This window comes from Crinia signifera, chromosome 3 (genome assembly GCF_055691185.1).
Source record: "Crinia signifera chromosome 3, ASM5569118v1, whole genome shotgun sequence".
NCBI classification, from domain to species: domain Eukaryota; kingdom Metazoa; phylum Chordata; class Amphibia; order Anura; family Myobatrachidae; genus Crinia; species Crinia signifera.
Genome location: NC_139219.1, coordinates 95,681,896 through 95,705,532, shown reverse-complemented (window position 1 = coordinate 95,705,532; position 23,637 = coordinate 95,681,896). Strand labels below are relative to the sequence as shown.

Below are 23,637 nucleotides of genomic sequence, written 5' to 3'. Positions count from 1 at the left end.
ACAATGCTGTGTGAGTGTGTGTGTGTGTGTATATATATATATATATATATATAGCTCTGGTAAAAAAAAAAACAGACACACTTATACCTCACTGTAGAATGCCAGGGCATGAAAGGTTAAACTTTTGGTGTTGTGATTGTCTAGCAGCAGCTCCCCGTGCATCAGCATGTAGAAGGGGAGGGCTTAGGAACCGGAGTGCAGGAGACGAGACGGAGTGCAGGAGAAGAGAGTGACGAGTGTCTTGCCTTCACATGTAGGAACAGTACGTAGCTGAGGGTTTGCAGTGCCAGCCTGTGCGGTCGCTGGACGGAGATTCAGGCAGAGTGTGCACACAGTCACACACTGCACAGAATCCAGAAACCCTTTTGCGACTGTGCTGCTGGGAGGGAGGGACAGGAGATCAGCTGCTGGACTGAGGGGTATTACTGTCGGGCCGGCGCCGCTGCTGCCTATCACAGCACACAGTAGCAAGCAGGGTGCAGAGCAGAGGGAAGGCGCCTCTTCTACCCAGCGCCTCCCTGCACTGCATCCTTTGCTGAGCGGTTAGCGCCGGCCCTGTGCTGGAGTCCCACCCCAGGAGCTGCCACTGGTTGTTTTGGTTCCGGTTGATAGATCATCGGTGTCTAGATAGACAGTCAATAGCTCGACTCTAAGAGGTCGACATGCAATAGGTTGTTAGGGTCAAAAGTTCAACAGGTTCAAAAGATTGACGTGAAAAACATTGACATGCAATAGGTTGACAGGATCAAAAGGGTAACATGGTCAAAAGGTCTACATGGAAAAAGTAGCCACATGAAAGTCAACATGATTTTGTCACAATTTTCAACATTTTTGGGGAATTTTACCATCCATGTAAACTACACTGAGAACAGCAGCAGATTTCATGCACAAGGCATGTGAGCAGCGCTATACTAAAAAAAAAAACCAATAGCAAATGTTTGGCACAATATCAAATTTTACTTTCACTAAAAAAGCGACCACATATAATTAAAGTACAATACAAATAAAACAATAAAAGTAAAACCAGTGATAATAATTCCACGCCACATGATCGGCATTGGAGGTGTGGATAGGCCCAGAGCGATTTTTAGGTCATGAATGAAGGGATGGGATGTGTGCGGAAGCCTTCATCCCTGCCTATTATTGCTCCATATTTCGCAGACACCGCTCTCTGGACCCCTCTGGTGGCACATATTACATCTGGCCACCTGTATGAGAGAACACCAGCTCCTGTGTGCGGAAGCCATTTACCACCTCCAGCGGCAGCCTACAGCTCCGTATCAATAGTGAGGAATACTACCCCAATAAAAGTGAAGCACTCTGTCTATACAAAGGTATACAAGAACTGGACATGTGCACTTACCTGTGACCTGAAAATCGCTCTGGGCCTATTCTCACCTCCAATGTCAATTCCTGTGGCGTGGAATTATTATCACTGTTTTTACTTTTATTGTTTTATTTGTATTGTACTTTAATTACAGTATATGTGGTCGCTTTTATAGTGAAAGTAAAATTTGATATTATGCTAAACGCGGGAATGTCCCGGTTTTTGGGGACATTCCCGCGTCCCTCCCGCGGCGCGCGCGCGCGGGTGGGGGGGGGGGTAATTGGGGGCTGCAGTTGGCAGACCTCCCCAATCTGACAGAATAGGAGTCTATTCAGCGGCGCAGTGGGCGAAAATGTGCGCTGTCCCTATTCTTCAATTGAAAAAGTTGGGCGGTATGATATAAGTGCAAATAAGTAGAGGAACCCTGTGCAGCACTGCATGGCAGTTGTGCTGGTGGTGATATGTACTGTATACCACAGAAGATATTCTTTGTGACCTGCCAGTTACAAATTTGAACCAGCTAAGTATAGTGCCATTCAGTCCCCAGATATTTTTCAGGTGCTCAATTAGGATGCCATGGTCCACAGTATATAATGCTACTGAGAGATTCAAAATCATTATGATGGAATAGTTACCTCTTGTCATCAGGGGATCAGTAAGCAGGGCTTTTTTGGTGATACGCCTTCTCCTGAATTTTCATTGAAATAGATTATTTATATCATAGGTTTCCAGATGAGCTGCAACAACTTTCAAATTCTCACTAATATTTCCTAGAAATGAAAGTTCTGTAGTTGAAAGAGCAAATGAGATTTTAACAAGAGGTCTAATGTTTGCTTCCTCCAGTGGTTCATGGAAATATGCCTGATTGCAAAATGCATTGTACTTTTTTGCAAATACACAGCCAATTATGTCCACGCACGTCCACACACCATACTAGGAGGCAGCGTAAAGATCACAGGCAGTGGGAAGCAATATTCTGGTAATTTCAACAATATATATTTCATCAGTTGGGTCAAAGCTAGTCCATGAAGACAGGTGGCTTACATTCTCAGGTTTGGAAACTTTGATGGCGCTGTAGGGATTCCAGCCCAGATGGAGGAAACTTGATCTGCAGTAATCAGACTTTGCGGTATAAGTATATATCCGTACAGACTGCTTGATTACAAATGAATATATTCAGCATGCTGTCCTCATTAGCAAGACTTTTTTTCTTTATTTTTTTATTTTTTAGATTTTGATATCAAATAAGTTTATAGATAGCAGCTAAATATGGGCCTAATTCAGACAGCCAATCAGCTCCTACCTGCCATGTCATAGACTGTGTTTCAATAATGTCAGGCAGGAGTTGATTGGTTGTTTGTCACTCACCATTTTATCACTTTTGAAGCTTAGTGCATCTGGCCCTAAATCCTACATATCTGACTTACTTAATCCTATTAAAGGGCTAGATGAGGATGGCTTTATCTGTATGCTCCTGTATAAAATTACCAGAATAATAAAAAGTATACTATTATGTGTAGTAAATAATAGCAATTTGAGTAGTCTTGTTTATAACACAGTTTATTTTTTACCTTTACAGCTCCCTATGTATCATATATAAGTAAGGACCCAAATACTCCATGTTCCCTCAATGATGCTTTGGAGCACTTCCAAGTGGAGAATCTAGCAGATCTTATACCCAATGAAATGAAAGAAGACATTTTACCTCCTCAAAAGATCTCCTATAATATTACTGTTGTGGCTGTGGAGGGTTGTCATTCCTTTGTCATCCTGGATTGGGCCAAACCCAAGAAGGGAGATTACATCACAGGTAACAGTGTTTTATTCAGTTTAGCGCTAAGTTAATAAATTCTATGTGTAGATTTCACAATGTGGTGTGGCTTATGTAGTGTAAGACTAGTATTCCATTTACTAGCAATTTTTATGTATCCATTGGCTAAAAATCGGGTTAAGCCTACAGTACATGCAAAAACATGTTTTTTTTTTTATTATTTGATTGGATCCCATTTTTTTATTTGATGAGGGAAAAAAACATTAAACTGTGCAAAGTTATTTAGATAAATATTGTGTCATCTATAAAAGTCAACTTGAGTGTAATATATAATAAGTGAACAACTGCAAATTGATAGTTAAAGGATAACGACAGAAGGAGTCAACAATGTAGATTGTGTTGCCAACGTTTTGAAGGGAGGAAATAAATTGATGTAATGCGGCAGATTTTAACTCTCAGTGTACAGAATAAAACAGAGAAATTCCTAATTCATCTGAGTACAATGAAAATGTGAGTTTAGTGAAACCTATGGCAGCTGCTCAGGAAACTGCCCATAGAACTGAGCCATGCAGCATTTGTCAAGTGTATGCTCATAATTTACATTCTGACTTGATGCATGCAATTTTCACTTTATGTAAATTATAGTTTTTCATAATTATAGATTTTTTAATTTTTTTTTTACATTGTTAATCCTGTCAATGAAAATCTGGGCAATGCATTATTTAAAATATATAGGACCTTATTCAGGTCTGTACACTCGCATGCGAATTCGCATGCGAGCTCAATGTTTTGCATATGCGCAGCTGCATTTCTGCGCATGTGAATACGCCAATTGCGTGCGGCCACGGCGAACACACTGTTCCCATGGTAATCGCCAGGTGACGTGGGCGCCGGGAGCGGGCAGCTGACATTACCAGATGTCAGCTGCCTACCCATTTCAGTCCGAAAGAGCACCATATATATAATTTACCTGAGAGTTACTTGATATATGCGTGCACACACCATATGTTTCATTGGTCGAATAATGTGGGTGTTCCCCCCGCAGCCTGCAAATGGATGTTTATGTTAACTATCCATTCGCAGCCAGTGCATGCAAACACACGATGTGAATGGGTGGCGGACAGGCCACTGTTCGCAAGGAGGGGTTTGGTGGACTCGCAAGGCTGCAAATTCACAGCCTTACATATCAAACAGAATAACCCCCATGGTGTGATGGATTCATGTTGTTTGCTGACCAAACCCAGATCCATTTATATCTGAAGACTACACTGTATTAGATGTCTAGATACCTTGTAATATGTATTTAAGAACCTCCTCTAGAACTGTATATAAATATAGCTCTACGTACTGTACCTAAGAAAATACTGCTGGAGAAGACCAAATAGATATGTCCACATACATCTATACTCCATGCAATACAAGCTGCATTATAAATAATATGGGACCTCCATGTGACTCTATACCACCGGCTATCTTTTTATGACATTTTCTATGTTATAATGTCTTATTTGGAAATGGAGTGCATGAGCAGCATCTGCTGATTAAAATGGTATGTGGTATGCCTATATTTAGTGTGTGACTGCCACTGTATCTGCATAAGAATTGGAACATTACAATGTTTTCTTGGAAAACACTAACATAGCATTCTGTATGCATATGCAGCCGTGATCACACACAGAATATAGACACGCTGCATGTCATTTTAATCAGCAGAAGCTGCTTGTGCCTTTTTTCAGAATCAGATTCAGAATCAGCTTTATTGGCCTGGTGTACTTGAGTATAGAAATTTGTTTTGGATTGCTGCGTGACAGCCATGTAGATAACAAGTAAACAGTGACAGTACAGATGTATATTCAGGTATACACTAGATGTACCCTGGGGAGGGTGATGGACAGGGACAGGGGAGACATGGGGAACATATTTTGGTTGAGCTGCACAGTACCAAGGCAGCCATCAATGGCACCACTTGGTCATTGCAATAGTCAGGTAGGCAACAAGTAAACAGTGACAGTACAGATATATAATATGTAGAGATATACAATATAGGTACCCTGGGGGGGGTGATGGACAAGGACAGGGGAGACACGGGGAACATATTTGGCTGAGCTGCACAGCTCCTACCTTGGGCATTGCTACTTCGAGGTCAGCTGCAGGGCCTAACAGGATATTTTTCTTATCAGCATGTTACAGTGACTGAGTCCCGAGGTTGTCCTTCTGTTAAGCTGAGGGGTAGGCCAGCGTGTCTGGGTCCTTTGGTTGCAGCCGCGTCTGCGGGGTGAGCCAGTGTGTGGGGAGAGAAGTGAAGCTGGGGGCCGAAACTGGGTCTTCGCTGGGCTACGGGACCATTGCCTTTACCCCCGAGGCAAGAGCCTTACCTCCTCCTTTGGGGGTTCTTCCTGTGAGGGCAGCTGCTGAGTTTTCCCGGATATCTCTTGGGGTGGATGGGCTCCGGAGGTCACTGCTTCTGGAGGTCACGAGTGGGATGCTCCCCTAGCTGAGGTCTCGATCGGGGGTCCCCAGGCCAGTTGAGCATCTTTGTGTCTTTCGCTGGGGGGTCACGTCCGCAGCCGAGGATCCCGCTGGATTGGTTGTTCCCACTCCGGGGGTCCCATTCAGCCGTGGATTCTGCCGGCTTAAATGCTGCCCATGGTTGGGGGTCACCACATGCATCGCCAGGGGCATTGCATCACCGCCTTAACTGTGAGGTCTCTGGGGGTCAGCAGCTCACTGTATGCTGGAGCAACCAAAAACACATTGGAAGCTGCACTTAAAACATAGATCAGATTAGTAACATATCAAATATATTGAATTAAATGCAGGTGATTGGATTACAATGATATTTAATATTAAAAAAGGGAGATTAACATAAAAGATGTATACACTGTGATATGATCTTAAAAACACAAAACAATAATAGCACTTAATATTGCTCACGCCGATGGATATTCAGTCTGTTCCTATGATGCCCCCTGGGCCCCCGGATAGCAGTTATTTTTATGCCAGTGAAGGTAGTAAGGACAGATATTACCAACAATGGGCAGAGGGATAGTGGATCCAGGTGATCAGCGCCTCCAATAGCTTGGTACGATTGTCCTGGTGGATGGAGTTGGTGACTAGTGACCACTGGAGGATGGGTATACTGGTGTGCAGTATCCTCATTCAATGCAAATTGAAAGCATAAATTTCATACAAAGGGCCTGATTCAGACCCAAACGCAGAAGTGCAGAATTCGCTATTTGGCATTTGCGCAGTGCGAGCCCTGAAGCTGTGATCACAGTTGATCGTAGTTTCAGAGCTGGCAGGGTGTAATGATGGACCATAGGGGGGAGGGAACTGACTGTTTTGTGGGGGGTAGGGGAGGGCTGCAGCAGCTGTCTGATGTCACGCAACCACTGCGATCTGAAACATGGCCACCCTACACGTGGATGCACAGCCAGGGAGCAGTCGATAACATGCAATCGCTTTACTGTGTAACAAAGCAGATGCATTTTAGCAATGTTTTTGCAGGCACATCACGGGGTGGGACCTAGCTAGTGAGGCAGCCTTGTCTATGTGCTCAGCAGCTCCCCGCAGCCTAGCACCGGCAGTTACAACTGAGTATAAAGCAGGCCAAAAGCCATGTTAATCTTTTACATTATGACAGATACTACAAAAAGAGTACATAACAGATAAGCGGCAAGTTTGTGCTATGTTATATATTCCAATAAAGTGACAGCTAAGGATACAGTATAGGAATAGTCAGAGCAACATTAAACACAAATGTCATCCATGGCAGCTAACAGCTTTTGTCTGACAATAACAGTCATATGAGCTTTAGAAATTAATAGAAATAAAACAGTAATCGTTGTTATCCATGCATTTCAGTTTAGGGTTAATAAACATGCAGAGGAGTTCATATTAAAAAATGTTTGGTTTTTTTTTCTATGCTGTGCGCACAGTCATGGATTTGGGTAGGAGAAAGATGAGTACGTTTGGACAGGGGCCAATATCCGACACATTTTTACAATTCGGAGATTTATGTTATCTCTGTCTGATATGCTGTGCTTACATCAGCCAATGTATAAATTTATGACTGCTATTAGCAAGCAAAATAGTAACTAAAGTAATACCTAGAAACATAACATATGGAAGACTAGAAGGCAGATTGATTGTTTTGAATAGATTCCAAACCATTAAGCCCTGCATACACTCTAGGCGATATTGTTCACAATATCACTCAAAAATGGCTTTCTGAGCAATATTATTTACAATGTCACCAGTATGTACAACTCTCATAGCTAACGGTGCATGCTCCCACGTCTGGGAGTCCCTGCTCCCTTGAGGGAGTCCTTGTCAACAACGATCACACTGCAGCTACAGCATGACCGTCGCTCCCTTTTCAACCCAGCATTGGCAAGTGTGTATGCACTTGCTGATGCCGACACCCTGCCAGGTCACCACCGCAGCCGATATCGGTACCGGCGGGGACTTGTATAGTGTGTATGGGGCTTGAAGTCGAAGTAAGACCTTGGATTTGAAAGACCTGGCTGGTGCTGGATGCTGATGTTTACACTCTAATGCCCTGCACACATGGGGAGATGGGGGAGCTGGTGCTGAGCGTTGTGCTTAAGCACGGATCACTCAGGACACATTGGTGCACACCCGCGATGCACCAGTGATGTGTGCTGAACGACTCGTGCGGAGCAGCATTTTGGTTATGCTAACAGGTAAACTGCTGCAATCTTAACAGGAAAGACAGTGAAGACAGTACATGCACTGTCTTACCCTGTGGGTGATGGTGACGTACGGGACCATCGCTGGGGAGCGATCCATGATCCATTTCTAAGCGATCTGGACAGATCACTTAGAAATGGGGCTGTATAGTGTTATGTGTTTGGGCATCATTATTTTACTTATTGTAATGTTATTTTCTGGCAAATATGGCATTTTGATTTTTGTATCATTATGTACATGGACCCTCATGTTTTGGTATTGGTTTTGATTTTTGTATTTAGTAAAATCCCCCTCAAGTGTTTTGGTTCGGATTCAGATTTGGTTTTGTATTTCTTGAAAATTGTTAAAAACAGTTAATATAATGTAATACAATGTAATTTTACCTTATTGTTGTTCCTAGCTGGACTCTAAAGGGATCTAAATCGGGACTTGGTTCACTCCCTTATATTCAGATGTGTTTGGATTTCTAAAAAACCGAACCATACCTTATAACTTATCTCTAAACATAACAAGCCAAGTTTTACCTTGTTTTATTGCAGGAGTGTTACTAAAGGTTATGGGGTTATTTCATCTGTGCCCCTATTTCCCGATAGGGGATATAGAAACACTCACCTATTTAATGTTGCCATTTCCAAAAGTCGAATCTGAATTGTTGGGAACGGCTGCTAATTGTCGAATTTGCGGCCAATTCCGACAATTTAGCGCCCGTTTAAGTCAAATACGGCAGTTCCAACACTTGACAATCAGAACAATGAAGAGTTGTGGTAGACAACCTACGCTCACTCCTTTGTGTGCTGAAGGGGCTGCTGTGCCTGAGTGGTCCAAGCTTACAAGGGTATGACTATGATAAATATTTGGCTAAGCGCTCACCTTCTAATTATAGTGTTAATCTTCTAACATTGAATACGGACTGTCGAGTTACAGTCATAACGGGTCGAAAATCACTGTGAATCCAACTGTCAGGAACATCCCGACAGTCGTATTTGGGATTGAATACCTCCCTACATGTGATGTGGATAAGTGCTTCTATGGCTCATAATACATTTTCTTCTAACAATACTTTGCTAACATATGGACGTGTTTTAATGCAACCACAATGTAAAATATATAGGGAGAAGAAAAACCTGCTCAGGCATCTGTTTGATGTTATTGGGTCACAGTTGGATGGAGCTAGCATCCAGCTACTGCAGATGGGAGCTGGAGCACATCCAGATGTGAAGCACATGCCTCTTGCTGTGGACAGTTTAATGGTTGGAGAGGAATATTGTTACCATACAAGTTGCTTCATAATTAACAGAGTAAGAAACACTTTCAAACATTTACAGATAATGAGCTATATAAAAAAAACTATAGTTACATATCTAATAAACTATGTATGAAAGATGTGCACTATCAGGAAATACCTATGAGGATACTTAGGCATGCTAAAGCATAACTATGGGCCTTATTTTGGTTCATTCTTTCTGCCAAAATCCTTCTTAGATGGACAAAACCATGTGCACTGCAGGGGGGGCAGATGTAACATGTGCAGAGAGAATTAGATTTGGGTGAGTAATTTTGTTTCTGTGCAGGGAAAATACTGACTGCTTTATTTTTACACTGCAATATAGATTTCACTTTGAAGTAAAACCCCACCCAAATCTAATTCTCTCTGCACAAGTAACACCTGCCCCACCTGCAGTGCACATGGTTTTGCCCATCTAAGAAGGATTTTGTCAGAAAGAATGAACCAAAATAAGGCCCTATGTATGGAACATATATTCAATGCACATAATAAAGTATGTACTGTATATATGGTTTATATCTTATGACCGCATTAAGCTTAGTTTATGCTTGTATTTAATCTTACACATCAATACTGTATGGGGGGGGGGGGGAAGGTATCCAATTTTTCCCCAATAATTTCCTGCTGCCATGCTGCCTGACTAAATTTGCCTACATACAGTAACTACTGCAAGACTGGTGAGTGACTCCTCCTTTTGAACTATATATATATATATATATATATATTAATATATATATATATATATATATATATATATATATATATATATATATATATATATATATATATATATATAGACAATGAAGAAGTGGCACTCAGACTTTCAGCAGTGAAAAAAGTTGGACCAATTTATCCATGATTATATCAACGTTTCGGGGCAACACTGCCCCATTGTCAGGATACATAGAACAGTGCAATAGGGACACTAGGTGAAAAAAAATAGGTACACGATGCACTTACTCCCCTCTGTGTCATCCAGTCATGTGCACCGTCGGGAAGACTTCCGGGTTCGGCCACCGTTGCATCTTGTTAACGCGTCATCAATCTGCAGCGTAATTATTGAACCTATTGTCACTATTGCACTGTTCCATGTATCCTGACGATGGGGCGCCGAAACGTTAATATATAATCATGGATTAAATTGGTCCCACTTTTTTCTGAGTGCCACTTCTTCATTGTCTGTGTTCTATATATATATATATATATATAATTATAACATGGCTTTGATTTTGTATTTTAATTATTCTTGGTGATGTTGTTTCCCAGTCTATGCACTGAAAGTTTACAAGGTTTCATTACAGGTAATAACTTTTATTTATAATAATGTAAATCCACTTCAGTTTGTCCAAATTTCGCTTTTGATTTCCTTTCTGCTCGGTAGAGAGAAGCCTTGGAACCATCTCAGCACAAACTTTTGTCATGTTAAGATATTGAGGCAAAACTTGCCAAAAAGCTTTTTTTGGTCAGTGTTTACCATTTCTGCTATCATTCGGTGGCAATTTAAACAGTTTTCTGGGTGTTTTTTTCCCATATTTTTGATGTGCAAGGTCTTCCGAGACATTTATCATCATCTTCAAACGTTGTGTGACAACAAACTATGGCCCTGATTCTGGATGACCCGGTAAGCTGCAAAACTTGCAGCTTACCGAGTCCCAGAGGGCATGCCCTGCCACCCACCAAATTGCCGCCCCCTGCCATCGCCGTAACGCCACCACCGCATCCCTTCGCAAACTTTGGAATAGGACATTCTCTTAAAAATGTAGTACAAAGCATGTACTGTGCAGCACATATTAAAACACTGAAAATGAATTGAGTCAGTGCTACCCTCTTTACTTTGAATATGGTTTCATGTTCTCTGGTTCATATTGCTGTTTCATCCATACGTTATGAAAGTATCGGAAGTAACCTTTAATAGATCAGAGGCTCAAGATAATCCTCAGAAGGTCTTTCAGAGTTTGGACTTTGTTCTAAAGGATAAGTAAAGGATACACAATGTCATCACTTCTGTCAGTTTGCTTTTATTCTTAAAACATGAAGGAACAAATCTATATATATATCTATAAAACTCATGAGAAGTGTTGCATAATTCTTTCCAGATGCATACAACTTATGGATGTAATCATCCTATTCTTTTACTTTGCTTTATATTATGTACATGTACTTTCTTACCTTCTGAATAACAGCAGATGCATTTAGTATAGTGATATTGAGGAGCATCAGTTGTAAATTGTTACAGTATCTTGGTCATTTACAAATTGTATCTATAGCCTCACCTGCACTTGTTTGTGCTAATGACTTAATGCCCCTATTCACTATGCTATTTGGGTCGATTACCACTGATTTCTCAGCCCGATCTGCCGTAATCGGGCCCAAATCGCATAGTGTATGGGGGCCTTTACTTGCCAACATCCAATCCACACCCCAGCATTGTACTCCTACCACCTTCAATGGCTGACCCATACTTTGGCCGCTGGAGACTTTAGGTTTTCCTACCAAGCTGAGTCTTTGTGTATGTATGTAATGTGTAGACTTGTTTTCCATTAAAAATGCATATAAATATACGGTATAGTAATACTCGATTAAACATAAGGCGAATTCGCTGGATTCTAAGTTTTGAAACATAGTTACTGTATGCCCACCTTTTGAATATCATTACCTATTGGATAAAGCTTTGCTTTCACTGCTTGATAAATTGTCTGTTCCCATTGAGGTTTATTGGGATACCAGTGAGTGCAGGAATATACAGTAGGTTAAGGCTTTGTTAAATTTGAACAAAGGAACATTTTTTCTTCAGTTTCAACAGAAAGTTGGCTCGTCACTGTTCTAATGACAAAAACAAATTTTAATTTTTCAAGCACATGTATTAATTTATACATGTACTGTAACATAATTATGTTTGGTTGCCAGATATTGTGTAAAGTATATTGTATCTTGATGATGTTTTCGTCAACTGTATGTTCTTGTATATAATATATATTTTAAATTTTCAATGCCTTAAGAATGCTTTACAGAGATTCAGCATCTCTCCTAATTTCTTTTATATTAATGCCTTTTAGCCATTTGTTTAAAAAAAAATTACATCTAGTTGTTTTAAACATACATATAGGAGGTCAATAGTCAGAAAAATTGGTGACAATAAAAAAAAATGGCACCTAGAAAGCACAACTACACTCTAACATTAATAATATTGCAACACTTCTCAATATAGCTATAATTTTTTTTTTTATATAAAAAGCAAATTTCATATTTACAACAGTGCATTAAAATGGACAAACAAGACATACAACATATAACATAGAAATATAAAATCAGCTTATATGGCTTGAATATGAATGTCTCTTTAGAATGAGGCAATAGAAGTATAGTTACCAGTTCCAGTTATAAATATATGGGTCTTTTCTGGATGTTTAAAAGGACACAGTTCCTTTTTCAGAGCTTACTACTGAGTGTCCAGATAGTCAGTGGCTTTGCAGCCCAGAGTTGGAGACCGCTTTGATTGTTACCGAGCTGCATGGGGCTCCACAATACGCGTTTCTTCACCTTAGAAGGTAGGTTAGCGGTAGGTTAGCGGTAGGTTAGCGGCTTCCTCCTCCTAGGAGGTCATTCTGATTCACCCGCAAACAACAAAATTCTCAGCTTTGCGGGTCATCTTAATACAGATTTCACCCACACACATGCGAATGGGTGTTTTGCATAAACATCTATTCGCAGCTTGCGTTCAGGGCAGAAATCATTTGATGGTCGCCGACCATCAAATGATTTCTCTAGTGCTCAAAGATTTAAGAAACTCTCTGGTGTCTTAGATCTGCAGTGCCCTTGTATGGGAAGAGGGCGGGCATCGGATGATCACCAGCAAATTTCCATGTAAACGGCCAGCGTTTTCATGGGAACACCCACACCGCCGCACTGCTATGTGCAAACGGGCCGGCGAATAATCAATTCACCGCACCTGCTTGCAAAAGCAGCTGAACATGCGCATAAAAAGTTTATGTGCTCGTGCAGTAGCTAAACATCGCTCCCCTGTGCGAACACGCAGGGGAGCGATGAGACCAGAATCAGGACCATAAGCTGTTATCGGGATGGAAACAATTGTTCCATTTACTCCATACACACTATAAAGTAGGTTTGGGGCATTTGCATTTTCCTGCCACACCATACTCTTTAATTGATGTTCAATGCAAGTGAATTCATTGCTTTCAATGAATGTCCTGGTACTTATGTAGTATCTGGACGCCCGATTATCGCATTGCATCCGACCAAATCGCATGCGATGCGATGGACCCGATTTTCCATAGGATTCTATGGGAAAAAGGGTCCTTTTCATTTCCCCACTATCCAACTACGCATGGAGTTGGATATAAACCTGTGGCGAGCGCAGCGAGCCACCGAGCCCGAAGCGTGGCGAGCGGACGCGGATTCGTTAAAAAGTATTCCGCATCCCCTCGCGGGGCTCGCTGCGCTCGCCATGCTTCGGGCTCGGTGGCTCGCTACGCTCTCCACAGGTTTATATCCAACTCCATGCGTAGTTGGATAGTGGGGAAATGAAAAGGACCCTTTTTCCCATACAATCCTATGTTAAAATGCACTCAGTCCATTTTAACATTGAATACTATGGAAAAATCAGGTCCATCGCATCGCATGCGATTTGGTCGCATGCGATGTGATGCGATGGACCCAATTTTTTAATCGGGCGTCCAGATACTACATAAGTACCAATGTCCTCTATAGACCCCAACCCAAAGTGCAAACTCTTGTTAACGTAAACGTATCAGACCTGGTCGCAGATAGTCTTAGGCATACATACTTGGCACAGCAGCTACTCAGATAACATGGTGGAATAGTATCATATACAGTACTGCTCTATTATTCTGTAAAAACAATGGTACATTATGATTTACATGGGTATGGGTCATTAGGGTGATAGCGTCTAAGTTGGCAGTCATTAGATCGACCGCTATTGGTCGAAAGGAAGTATGTCAACACATAAAAAGTGCTGACATGCATTAGGTCGAAAAAGTCAACATGCATTTTTTTAGTTTAAGTGTAAGTGCCACACTGCACTCTGGATACTATTATATTCCACCTCCATGTCCACTGAGATGGTAAAGTATGAAGAAGTGAAAACCCATGTTGACCTTTTGCACGTTGACACTTTTCATGTGTCGACCTACTGCCTAACCTAGTTACTTCCCAACTAACTGAATTGTAATCCCATAATTTAATAATTGAAAAATAATAATATTTTTTGTTGTCGGTTTCTACAGGATACCTCGTGTACAGTGCATCTTACGATGACTTTTTACGGAATAAGTGGTCAACGCGGACGTCAGGAGGCACAAATTACCCTATTGAAAATTTGAAACCAAACACAAGGTATAAACCTGTTACTCTCTTACGTTCTGTCCTAGTAGATTCATTCGCATCACATGTACAAAGGTTATCTTTATTTATTTAATTTTTTTTAAGACTTTCTTAAACCTTTTGATCTGATCTGCTAGAAACAGCATAGATAAAGCTCTGCAAAAGTGGAACCAGGAGAGGTTGCATGATGGGAGATAATTTGTTCAGTATGTGTAAGGTTCTAAGCTTTCTGTGATATATCTGTAATGGACAACTTTTTAGTGTCCTAGCACTAGGAATATACATATACCTCCCAAATGTCCAGATTTTTGCGGGACATGTCCCACCCGTGGCCGGCAGTGTCCCGCAGTGGGGGTAAGTTAGTGACCCCCTGACACTCGCTGCTCTGCCTAGCAAAGCAGCAGTGAACAGGTGCTGGGCATATGCACAAAGCATATAATCAAAGGAGAGAAGGAAAGGGGGTGTGGCCAGCAGCTCATAGAGTGCTGGCCATGCCCCACAGCTGTAAAAATGGAGGCATGGCCTCGTAGGAAGTGCCGTGTTCATAGGCCGTGCTAGGCCACGTGTCATTGTTATGGGTCCTGCATCAGGCAAACTGAAAGTTGGATGGTATGCATACACCATATGGTGTCACTTTTGCCTCCAAATTTCTAAAAGCTAAATTCTGATACTGTAAGGCAGGGCTGGGCAATTGCGGCCCTCCAGATGCTGAGGAACTACACATCCCAGGATGCTTTGCATTAGTTTTGCTATGTGGCCATGCTGAAACTGATGCAAGGCATGCTGGGATGTGTAGTTCCTCAACATCTGGAGGGCTGCAATTGCCCAGCCCTGCTGTAAGGTATCATGATTTAAGAAATTTTGGGAACTGGTTTAGCAGTAGTCTTTTGGCCAATGCATTAAAAAAGACTAATTAAGCTTGGGATCAATAGTGCAGACAGTGGGCAAATTGACCACTTGTACTCCTTCACATTAATAACGAAGACCATCTAAAGATAATGTTACCCTGTTTGTCCCTATGAGGATAGCATCAATGAAAAATAAATGTATGATCCCTTCTCCATGCTCCATCTTTCCTACTATAACAAGTTGTTTCTATGTAAGTGTAGTCTAATGGCCTGGCATGCACCTGGTCAGAACCTGTCAGAAAAGTGGTATCCATCACTGTCACTTTACTGCATACTGCTTGCTCTTATTGGTGCCACTGTCACATCAGGAGATGTTAAATAAGTTGCTGAAAAATTATTGATTTCAGGGGCCCACAGTCAAAAATAATAAATAGCCCTAGAAGTTTATATGCTTCATTTTTCTACACGTTTAGCCATCTACCCATTCAGTGAAATCTGCTTTTGACATTGTGAAAACTTGAGCCTTCAAGCTGGAATTATCCTTGATTTTAAATGAATCCCTAACCGCTTTACCTAGAAGTCAGTTAATGTGCGACAACGAAGGTAGTGGGGATGGGAAAATTATGGAGTTGGTGAAAATAAAATCTATTTGGATTTTTTTTGCCAAAATAATCTTTATTATGAGGGATTGGAATCGAAAGTAGTCAGTCGTTCAAAGTTTAGTGGTCAAAGCAATTCTAAAACCACTTGATCTACAGCAGCGGTTCTCAAACTGTGGGTCCTGACCCCAAAGTGGGTCCTGACCTTCTCATGCGACTCCATGCTGCTGACCATCAGGCTGATGACTTCTCTAATCTCAGTCAGTGATTCAAGGAGTCTGAAAATCTGTTGAATTGTCAGTTACTTCAGGCTCCTCCCATCATTTTTTGCCTCTACAATGCTGCCAAACATTAAACTGTGACCCTCTTTTAACTTTAAATTAAGCACTTTAAAGCTACCCTATAATTCCATTTGCATAAAAAAGTTACCTTGGACACAAGCACATGTTATTGTCACATCTATTTCTTTGCATATTTACTTCAATCAGCAATAAATTCAGATCTACCTAGTGTAAGTCAGACAAGGGAAACAGATGTCAGGAATCTGTAGGTTGCAGAACATTTTCTCAGTTAAAAAATCACCCAGTGACTTTTATGATATTACTTGTTGGATGCTAAGCAAACTAAATGTGGAATAATTCTGAATCCAAAGCGATTTACTGCAATTTGTGTAAGGTACAGTAAATCTATACTATCTAGATTTAAAACGCACCATCTGTTTCAGCTGTAGGAAATAATGTTCTTGTGTTCAGTTGGGTTTGCTCTGCGAGACATCTGTTTGTATACTACATAATCAAAGAAGTTCTAGTGGTGAAATAATAGCCAAAGCCATAATAGCTGGGTGAATTATTTGTGGAGAGGGAATATTGAATATTTAAAGCCTTTCATTGTATATCGTATTTCCCACACTTACCGCATCCGCCTGTCTGTTTGGTACGCTTGCAGCCAATCCCACAGAATGTTTATTTTCTCTTGTGTAATCACATATTCATCTGTTAAGGACGGATGACAATGTATCATCATCACTGTCACCTGTTTCAGCAATAAAATTCTAATAGCAGAACAAGGTGCATGAAGTTCAGAAAGGTTTAATCATTTTGAGTATCCAAAGAGTTCTACATCCAATGTAAGGAATTATCTAAAGCACAAATGAGGAGATGTTGTAGAGCTTAGTTGGAAGCAGCATATCTTGTATATTCTAATGTTTTGCTCAAATACATACAGATGGAGCATGCTCCATCTTTGCAGGGGCTGGCAAAACTATCGCCATCCCCTGCCAGCCGCCAGCTCCCACCAGGGGGTGCACGCGCATGAGACGCTCGTGCGCCCCCGTGGCGATGGAGCTCCCTGCCGCCTCATCCGCCCCCAGAGCCGGTCCCCACCGCTGCCCCAACCCCCCTCACCCAACCATGCCTGTGTCCCTGAAGCGGAGACGGGCTGGGACCCGCTGCCCAGCCACCGAGAGACTGGGACGCACGTGCATGTGAGATACACGTGCGTTCCAGTTTAATGGAGTCCCTCTCTGCTGGCGCTCACCAGAGTGGACGTTCTGCCGGGCGCTGGGCAACAATGAGAGGATATCCATCTGTAGTTATAAACACATTCCCTCCAGTAGATAAAGATGGGATTAAAAAATGTAAATTATAAATAACAAGGGAATAACAGTGAAGCAAGTGAGTGTTAGGCAAGTGAAAGTGACTGCTTAGTGTTAAATGTGTTAAAAAAAGTGAACAAATAGATGTATGAAAGGGTTAAATATATGATAAACACAGAGTAATATAATTGTTAAATGGTGGTGCCCCAAAGCGGCCCAAACAGAGCAATCCGGGGCGCTACACACCCAAAAAGTTCACCCCATATCTGACTTGCTATATAATTGTATCAGGATCTTACCTGAGCATTCACCAAATGCTAGGTCCCTACGTTCAAATCCAGGTTTAAGGAGTCTTGACCTTCATTTATGTATACCTATACATGATATTGAATATATATCAAGGGGAGGGGACCTGGACTTCACACTCTAGCTACTTATAATGCGATGTGCTACCTACTGTAGCTGAGACCTAGTACTACAACATAGAAACAGGATAGCAGGTGCACCATACACCATACATACAGTTTTAATTTATTATATATAATATAAATGAGGCTTTTGGCATATTGTTGGCCATTGAAATGATCCTGCCTACCACTCCTCAAGGTGACCTTGTCAGACAGGTCCCTAACATTATAAGGGTTCACCTCTGGGGCACCTCCAAACCACTCCATACAAATCACTCCACGGCACCACACAAATAAAAACTTAACGTGAAGTATAAGAGTGTGACAGTAGGTCTCCAGTTCTTGTGGGCTACATGCAAAAGTGGGTAGTATTTTCCTTGCATGGCAGCATGGTTTGCCCAGGTGAAATATTGCTCCTGTTTTTCCCTGCTCTCAACTTTAATCCATGTGAATTGTATCCATGTTGAAACATATAATAGTAGTGCAGCTACAATATCTCCCAGTTAGACTTTATTTGAAAAATTCCTGTTCTAGATTTCTAAATGGATAATAATTCATATTCAATTAAACCTGTGGCTAATTACTGGCTAAAATCCTCAAGGCATGGGGAAATGCTATTCAATTAAATAGCCTTTTCCTCATACTAAACCAGGGATTGTCATGTGAAAACCACTGATACCATGTACACTGCAGAATCAATGGGTTTTCCTCATGCATGAACCAAACATTTTCCAGTTTTCTCACTGACTTTCAACTTACAGCTGTGAGATTCACCATGGGGGATTCACATGTTGGGTAATCACTGTTCATTGAATAGGTCTGTCCCCAGGAATTAGCCATGGCTTAGAGGTGGATTTAGACCTCATTGCATAGGCGTGTGCAGCTCATTACATTAGGGTGTGCACCTCCAGAAAAAAATTCTAACTGTGCACAATGGTGTCTAGAACCAATCAGTGATTCTAGCATTATCGTATCCATTAATCCACTTCTTATGATAAGTATACCCAAGCATTTACATATTATCTTTCACACAGAAAAGCAAAAAGAAATGCTTGACCCAATAATTTGCCTTTCTTTGTGAAAGGGGGATCTGACTGGGATCGGCAAAAAAAAAACGACACTCAAACAAACAAAAAAATTGGGCATGGCTTCTTGGGGAAGGGGCATGGCTACGTAATAGTATCAATTCACATTACATCACACAGTAGTGTAAATTATTTACACTGTGCCAGGTAGAGCTCCTTAGACACATTGCGCCAGGTAGAGCCCCGTAGACATAATGCGCCGGCTAGAGTCCCTTAGACACACTGTGATAGGTAGAGCCCCTTAGACACAATGCTCCAGGTAGAGCACCTTGGACACACTGTGCCATTACACATTATGCCACATCCCATAATGCCCATTATAGACTGTGATACACCGTAATGCCCATTACACATTATGCCACATACCGTAATGCCCATTACCTATTATGCCACACACTGAAATGCCTATAACACATTATGCCACACACTGTAATGCCTCTTACAATTAATGCCCCAGTGGACTCACTACTCTGGGCCGGCCTCCAGCACTACTGCGGGCCACTGGCCGTCTGTGAGTTGTCGACTAGCAGATACTGCCCACACCTGATTGTCATCCTTCTTAAAGGAGACACGATGCTTTGTAACCCCTGCCACTGCGACACTTAAGATACATGGCCTCTGGCGACTCTCGGCTATTTGAAATGAAGCGTCATCTTCTGAGCAAATCATCTCAGTCACGTGGCCCCTGGACTACATCACTACATGGTGCACTATACCACTACACTAAATACTACACTACATCCCCCTACATGCTGCCCTATACCACTATACTACAAGCTACACTGCATCCCCCTATATGCTTCACTTTACTACTACATGCTTCTTTCCCTACAATAATATTCAAATGTAGTGCCTCCCTCTATAGGCTTCCCCCTTGTGCTAAGCCCCTCATCTGCTGCAGCTGGGGGACAGCCATTAGGACCCACTGGATCAGCAGCTGGGGACCTGCATGCTCAGGGGAGATGTTTATGTGATTGCACCGAACAGATTAAAATAAGTGAGGCTGAGCTGACTGACCTTTTATTATATAATGTGGCAGGGGTGCAGGGAATTGCGGTGCCTGAGAGGTGCTGTGGGAGCCCGGCTGTGTTCAGGCAACCACAGAAGATGGGAGTAGTGGAGCCAGAGGTGGACCCCAGCACGAGTGCTGGCCTTCCTTAGTGCCTGGGAGGATGGCAGGACCTGGAATCACGGTCAGGGCAGAGCTACATGCAGGGTTCTAACAGTTTGGAGGCGGAGAAGAGTGCAGCATTCCAGGCCCGGAATCTGGCCCCTCAGTGGCAGCAACTGTGTGACGACCTGGGGACAGCGCAGCAGCACAATCCTCCAGACAAATCCTGGGCCGAGGGCATGGGTGTGAGCATTAGGGTATACACAGCATTAGGGTGCCTCATTGGGTCCTAGGCAAGATACTAGTTTGGGGCCCTCCAGCAATCCATAGTACTATATTTTTGCTGTTGAATGCGGGCGGCATGGATAGAGTGCACAGTCTACGATGTGTGAACATTGGGATTCAGTGGCGTGCGGTGGGGTGAGGCAGGTGAGGCACAAACTTTCCTGTTATACTAGCACATATGCTGGCATTTTGAATTCTTATTTTTATTATTCTAATCATTTTTATAGTAAAAAATCTGGAGTAAACAGTCTATGGCAGGTGAGGCAGTGCCTCACCTGGCTACCTTTTCTGCACATCTCTTATCAAAACTGAGTGAATCTCCAGCAGTACACACTGCTGCACATGTGTATAATGCTGGTATGTACCCCATGGCTCATATATTGTGTCCATATCTGGCTCTGGTACTTGCCAGGGACTCTTGAGCCATCTACCTCACCGCACGTCCATGGCATTGCCTACAAATCTGAATCAAGCTCTAGGTCTTTTGGAAGTAGGTTTAATACCTGTAACATAAACGGACTGCCCACTTTACTTAACAGTCATTTTTTATCCCATCAAAGAACAACAAAGGGACTTTGGGAGTGCGGCCAGCTCCATCTGATGTCATGATGTCAGACGGTAGTCGTGCAATGCTCCTCTGGAAATGTTTTGGCTGGCCATGATACCTTTATAGGGCCCTTGAGATCTACTGGGCCCTAGGGAGGTGCCTAGGTTGCCTTGTGGAAATCCACTTGTGCTTCGGGCTAACTGAATAAGCCTACATGTGTTTCAGACAGTTAAATATTTTTTGTTCTGTGTTTGAACCTGTTATAAAGTGGTCAAAAGAAAGAGTCTATTGACAATGATTGATTCAGCAATGCACGGAAACCCAATTTGCATACATCTCCATTAGTTATTGATCTACAGAGCACATGTGCAGATCAGTGAATGTGGTGATAGTCGCAATGTCCCCGAAGCCATAGCATGTTAGTCCATTAGGGGGTGCCGGACGGTTCCCCGACAGTCGGGATTCCGACAGTTATTACTCCAACGTCGGAATCCCGACTGCTCCCTCGTGGGGGTCCACGACCCCCATAGAGGGAGAATAAAATAGGTGGCAGCGTGGCAAATGCAGCGAGCCCACAAGGGGCTTCATTGCGCTCCCCCTGTCGGAATGACTGTCGGAATCCCGACTGTCAGTGAAATATACCACACCCGCAGCAATGAGCGTTTTACGTTTTGATGGTGTGCCAATGCTATAGTCTGTGACCGCTGATACAGATTTTCTGGCCTCTGTGGCCTGTGTGATTAAACCAACAATTCCAGAGGCACATTAACAGAGGATGTGTCCTGGGTGCCTGCCTATCAAGATGGCAGCTCAGTAGACTCTGAACATTAGAAACACAGGATATTATTTAGAAAAATATGTGATTGGGGATATTATGTGTTGAAATGGGGAGATTCAGGGGGTTATTCTGGTTGATTCGCAAGGCTGCCAATTTGCAGCCCTGCGAGTCCACCAAACCCCACCTTGTGAATGGTTGGCTGGTGCCACGCATTCGCAAGGGTGACTCGCTTGCATTTATGGGGAAGGTGCACAAATATAAAAGCCCGTGTTCTCATGGGAACGCCCATGAAAAGCTGTCCGTTCCCATATGCTAATGGGGCTCCCCCACACCCCTATCCACCCCCGCCGTCCACTGTCCTGGGTGCGTGCACCCAGAAATGTGCATACGCAGTACAAAACATCGTTCCCCGTGCAACCACAGCCCTGCTGCGAATGAATCAGAATAAACTCCTCAATCTGTTTAGCAATAAGAGATCTGAGAAAATATTACCGATATTGGTACTTATGTATTATCTGGGCTCCCATGTTAAATGCACACCATTTTTTCATACCCCTACTATCCAACTACGCATGGAGTTGATTTTATATAGTGTGGCGAGCGCAGCGAGCCACCGTGCCCGAAGCGTGGTGAGCGAAGCGAGCCCCGCGAGGGGACGTGGTCTCATAAGAAAAATGGGAGCCCAGATATTACATAAGTACCCCGATATTTCCCAATGGGAGTCTGTAATATTAGACTGCAACTGTTTAAAAATCAAAATTACTACACCACATTGCTTTGTAAGAAAGGTGGCTCAAGTTCATCCAAGGATCCCTAAGAGTAATTGTGTGTGTCTGTTTAAGAAAAACAATATCAAGGGACATACCTACTGTACCTGCTTTCATTGAATCCAGATAATAAGATCACCCACATTCCCAGGAGATACTCCATAAGCTAAAACTGGCAACTGGGAAAATCTGAAAGTTCTAAAGATAAATAACAGATGATGCTGCAATTTTATTCAAGAGAAACCACCTGTTCCAGCAAGCAGGAGGAAATTCCATAGCAACAATTACTGCCTTGCCCCGGGGGCCAAAAATCCAGTTTCGGTTAAAGCCAAAAAGTATCACACACATCTGAAATTAAACAGGATACAGTTCTCGTTATGCAGAATAAAAAAGGAAAATAAAAAGGGTGTAATAGGGTTCTGTTGTCATAGCACCTTCTCTATGGCAGTAATTCAATTGCTGGCAAAGCCATTGGGCTGGATGAAACCTTGCAGCAATAACCACTTTATACAGTATGGCCGGAATAAGGGCCTCATGGGCATGGAGCTGAAAATATTCAAAGGCATATTATGAGTAAGGAGGTGTGGCCAATGCCATTTATATCTCATAAACTATATGCCCCTGTACTTACCTAAATATATAAAAGTACAAACATGTCATTATTTACTAAAATATAAATGACCTTTTAATATTTATGATATATGGCCATCCATGCGACCACAGCTGGTGTCTGTCTGGCAGGGCAGGTAACAGGGGGGAGTCATAGGCCCTGTGCTGGGCCCTGACATTCTTAGGGGCCCAAGATTCTTAGAGGCTGTAAGCGTGGCTGCGGCACTGCAGTGCTTTGCAATGGTTTATAAAGGTGCCGGACAGCAACCCTCCTGTCTGGATTCTTCAGAGGGAACTAAAGGCCCCATACTGTACACTTTAATGATTTCGGCAGATTTCACCCATTTACAACAGACCAAGTTAAATCGGCCAAAAGCTTATGTATTTGACTTCCCATTCGATCCGATGGGAGCCCCTCCTGGCAGCGGGGAACAGGGCTTCATGCAATACATCACATGCAAAAGGTCCACATGCAATATATTGATTACGATCCTGCAACCTGTGAAGGTACCAGGCGGTCCAAGGGGGATTGGATGACCAATGACTTTTT

At 42.5% G+C, this 23,637-nt stretch overlaps 1 protein-coding gene across 1 annotated transcript in view; it reads left to right on the top strand.

Moving 5' to 3' along the window:
* FNDC1 (fibronectin type III domain containing 1) overlaps positions 1-23,637 on the top strand; it is a 184,753-nt gene that overhangs the window by 140,706 nt on the left and 20,410 nt on the right. Inside the window, exons 14-15 of the mRNA XM_083176230.1 lie at positions 2,907-3,137; positions 14,361-14,469. Coding sequence (XP_083032356.1) covers positions 2,907-3,137; positions 14,361-14,469 — 340 coding nt within the window. The remainder of the gene's footprint in view (positions 1-2,906; positions 3,138-14,360; positions 14,470-23,637) is intronic.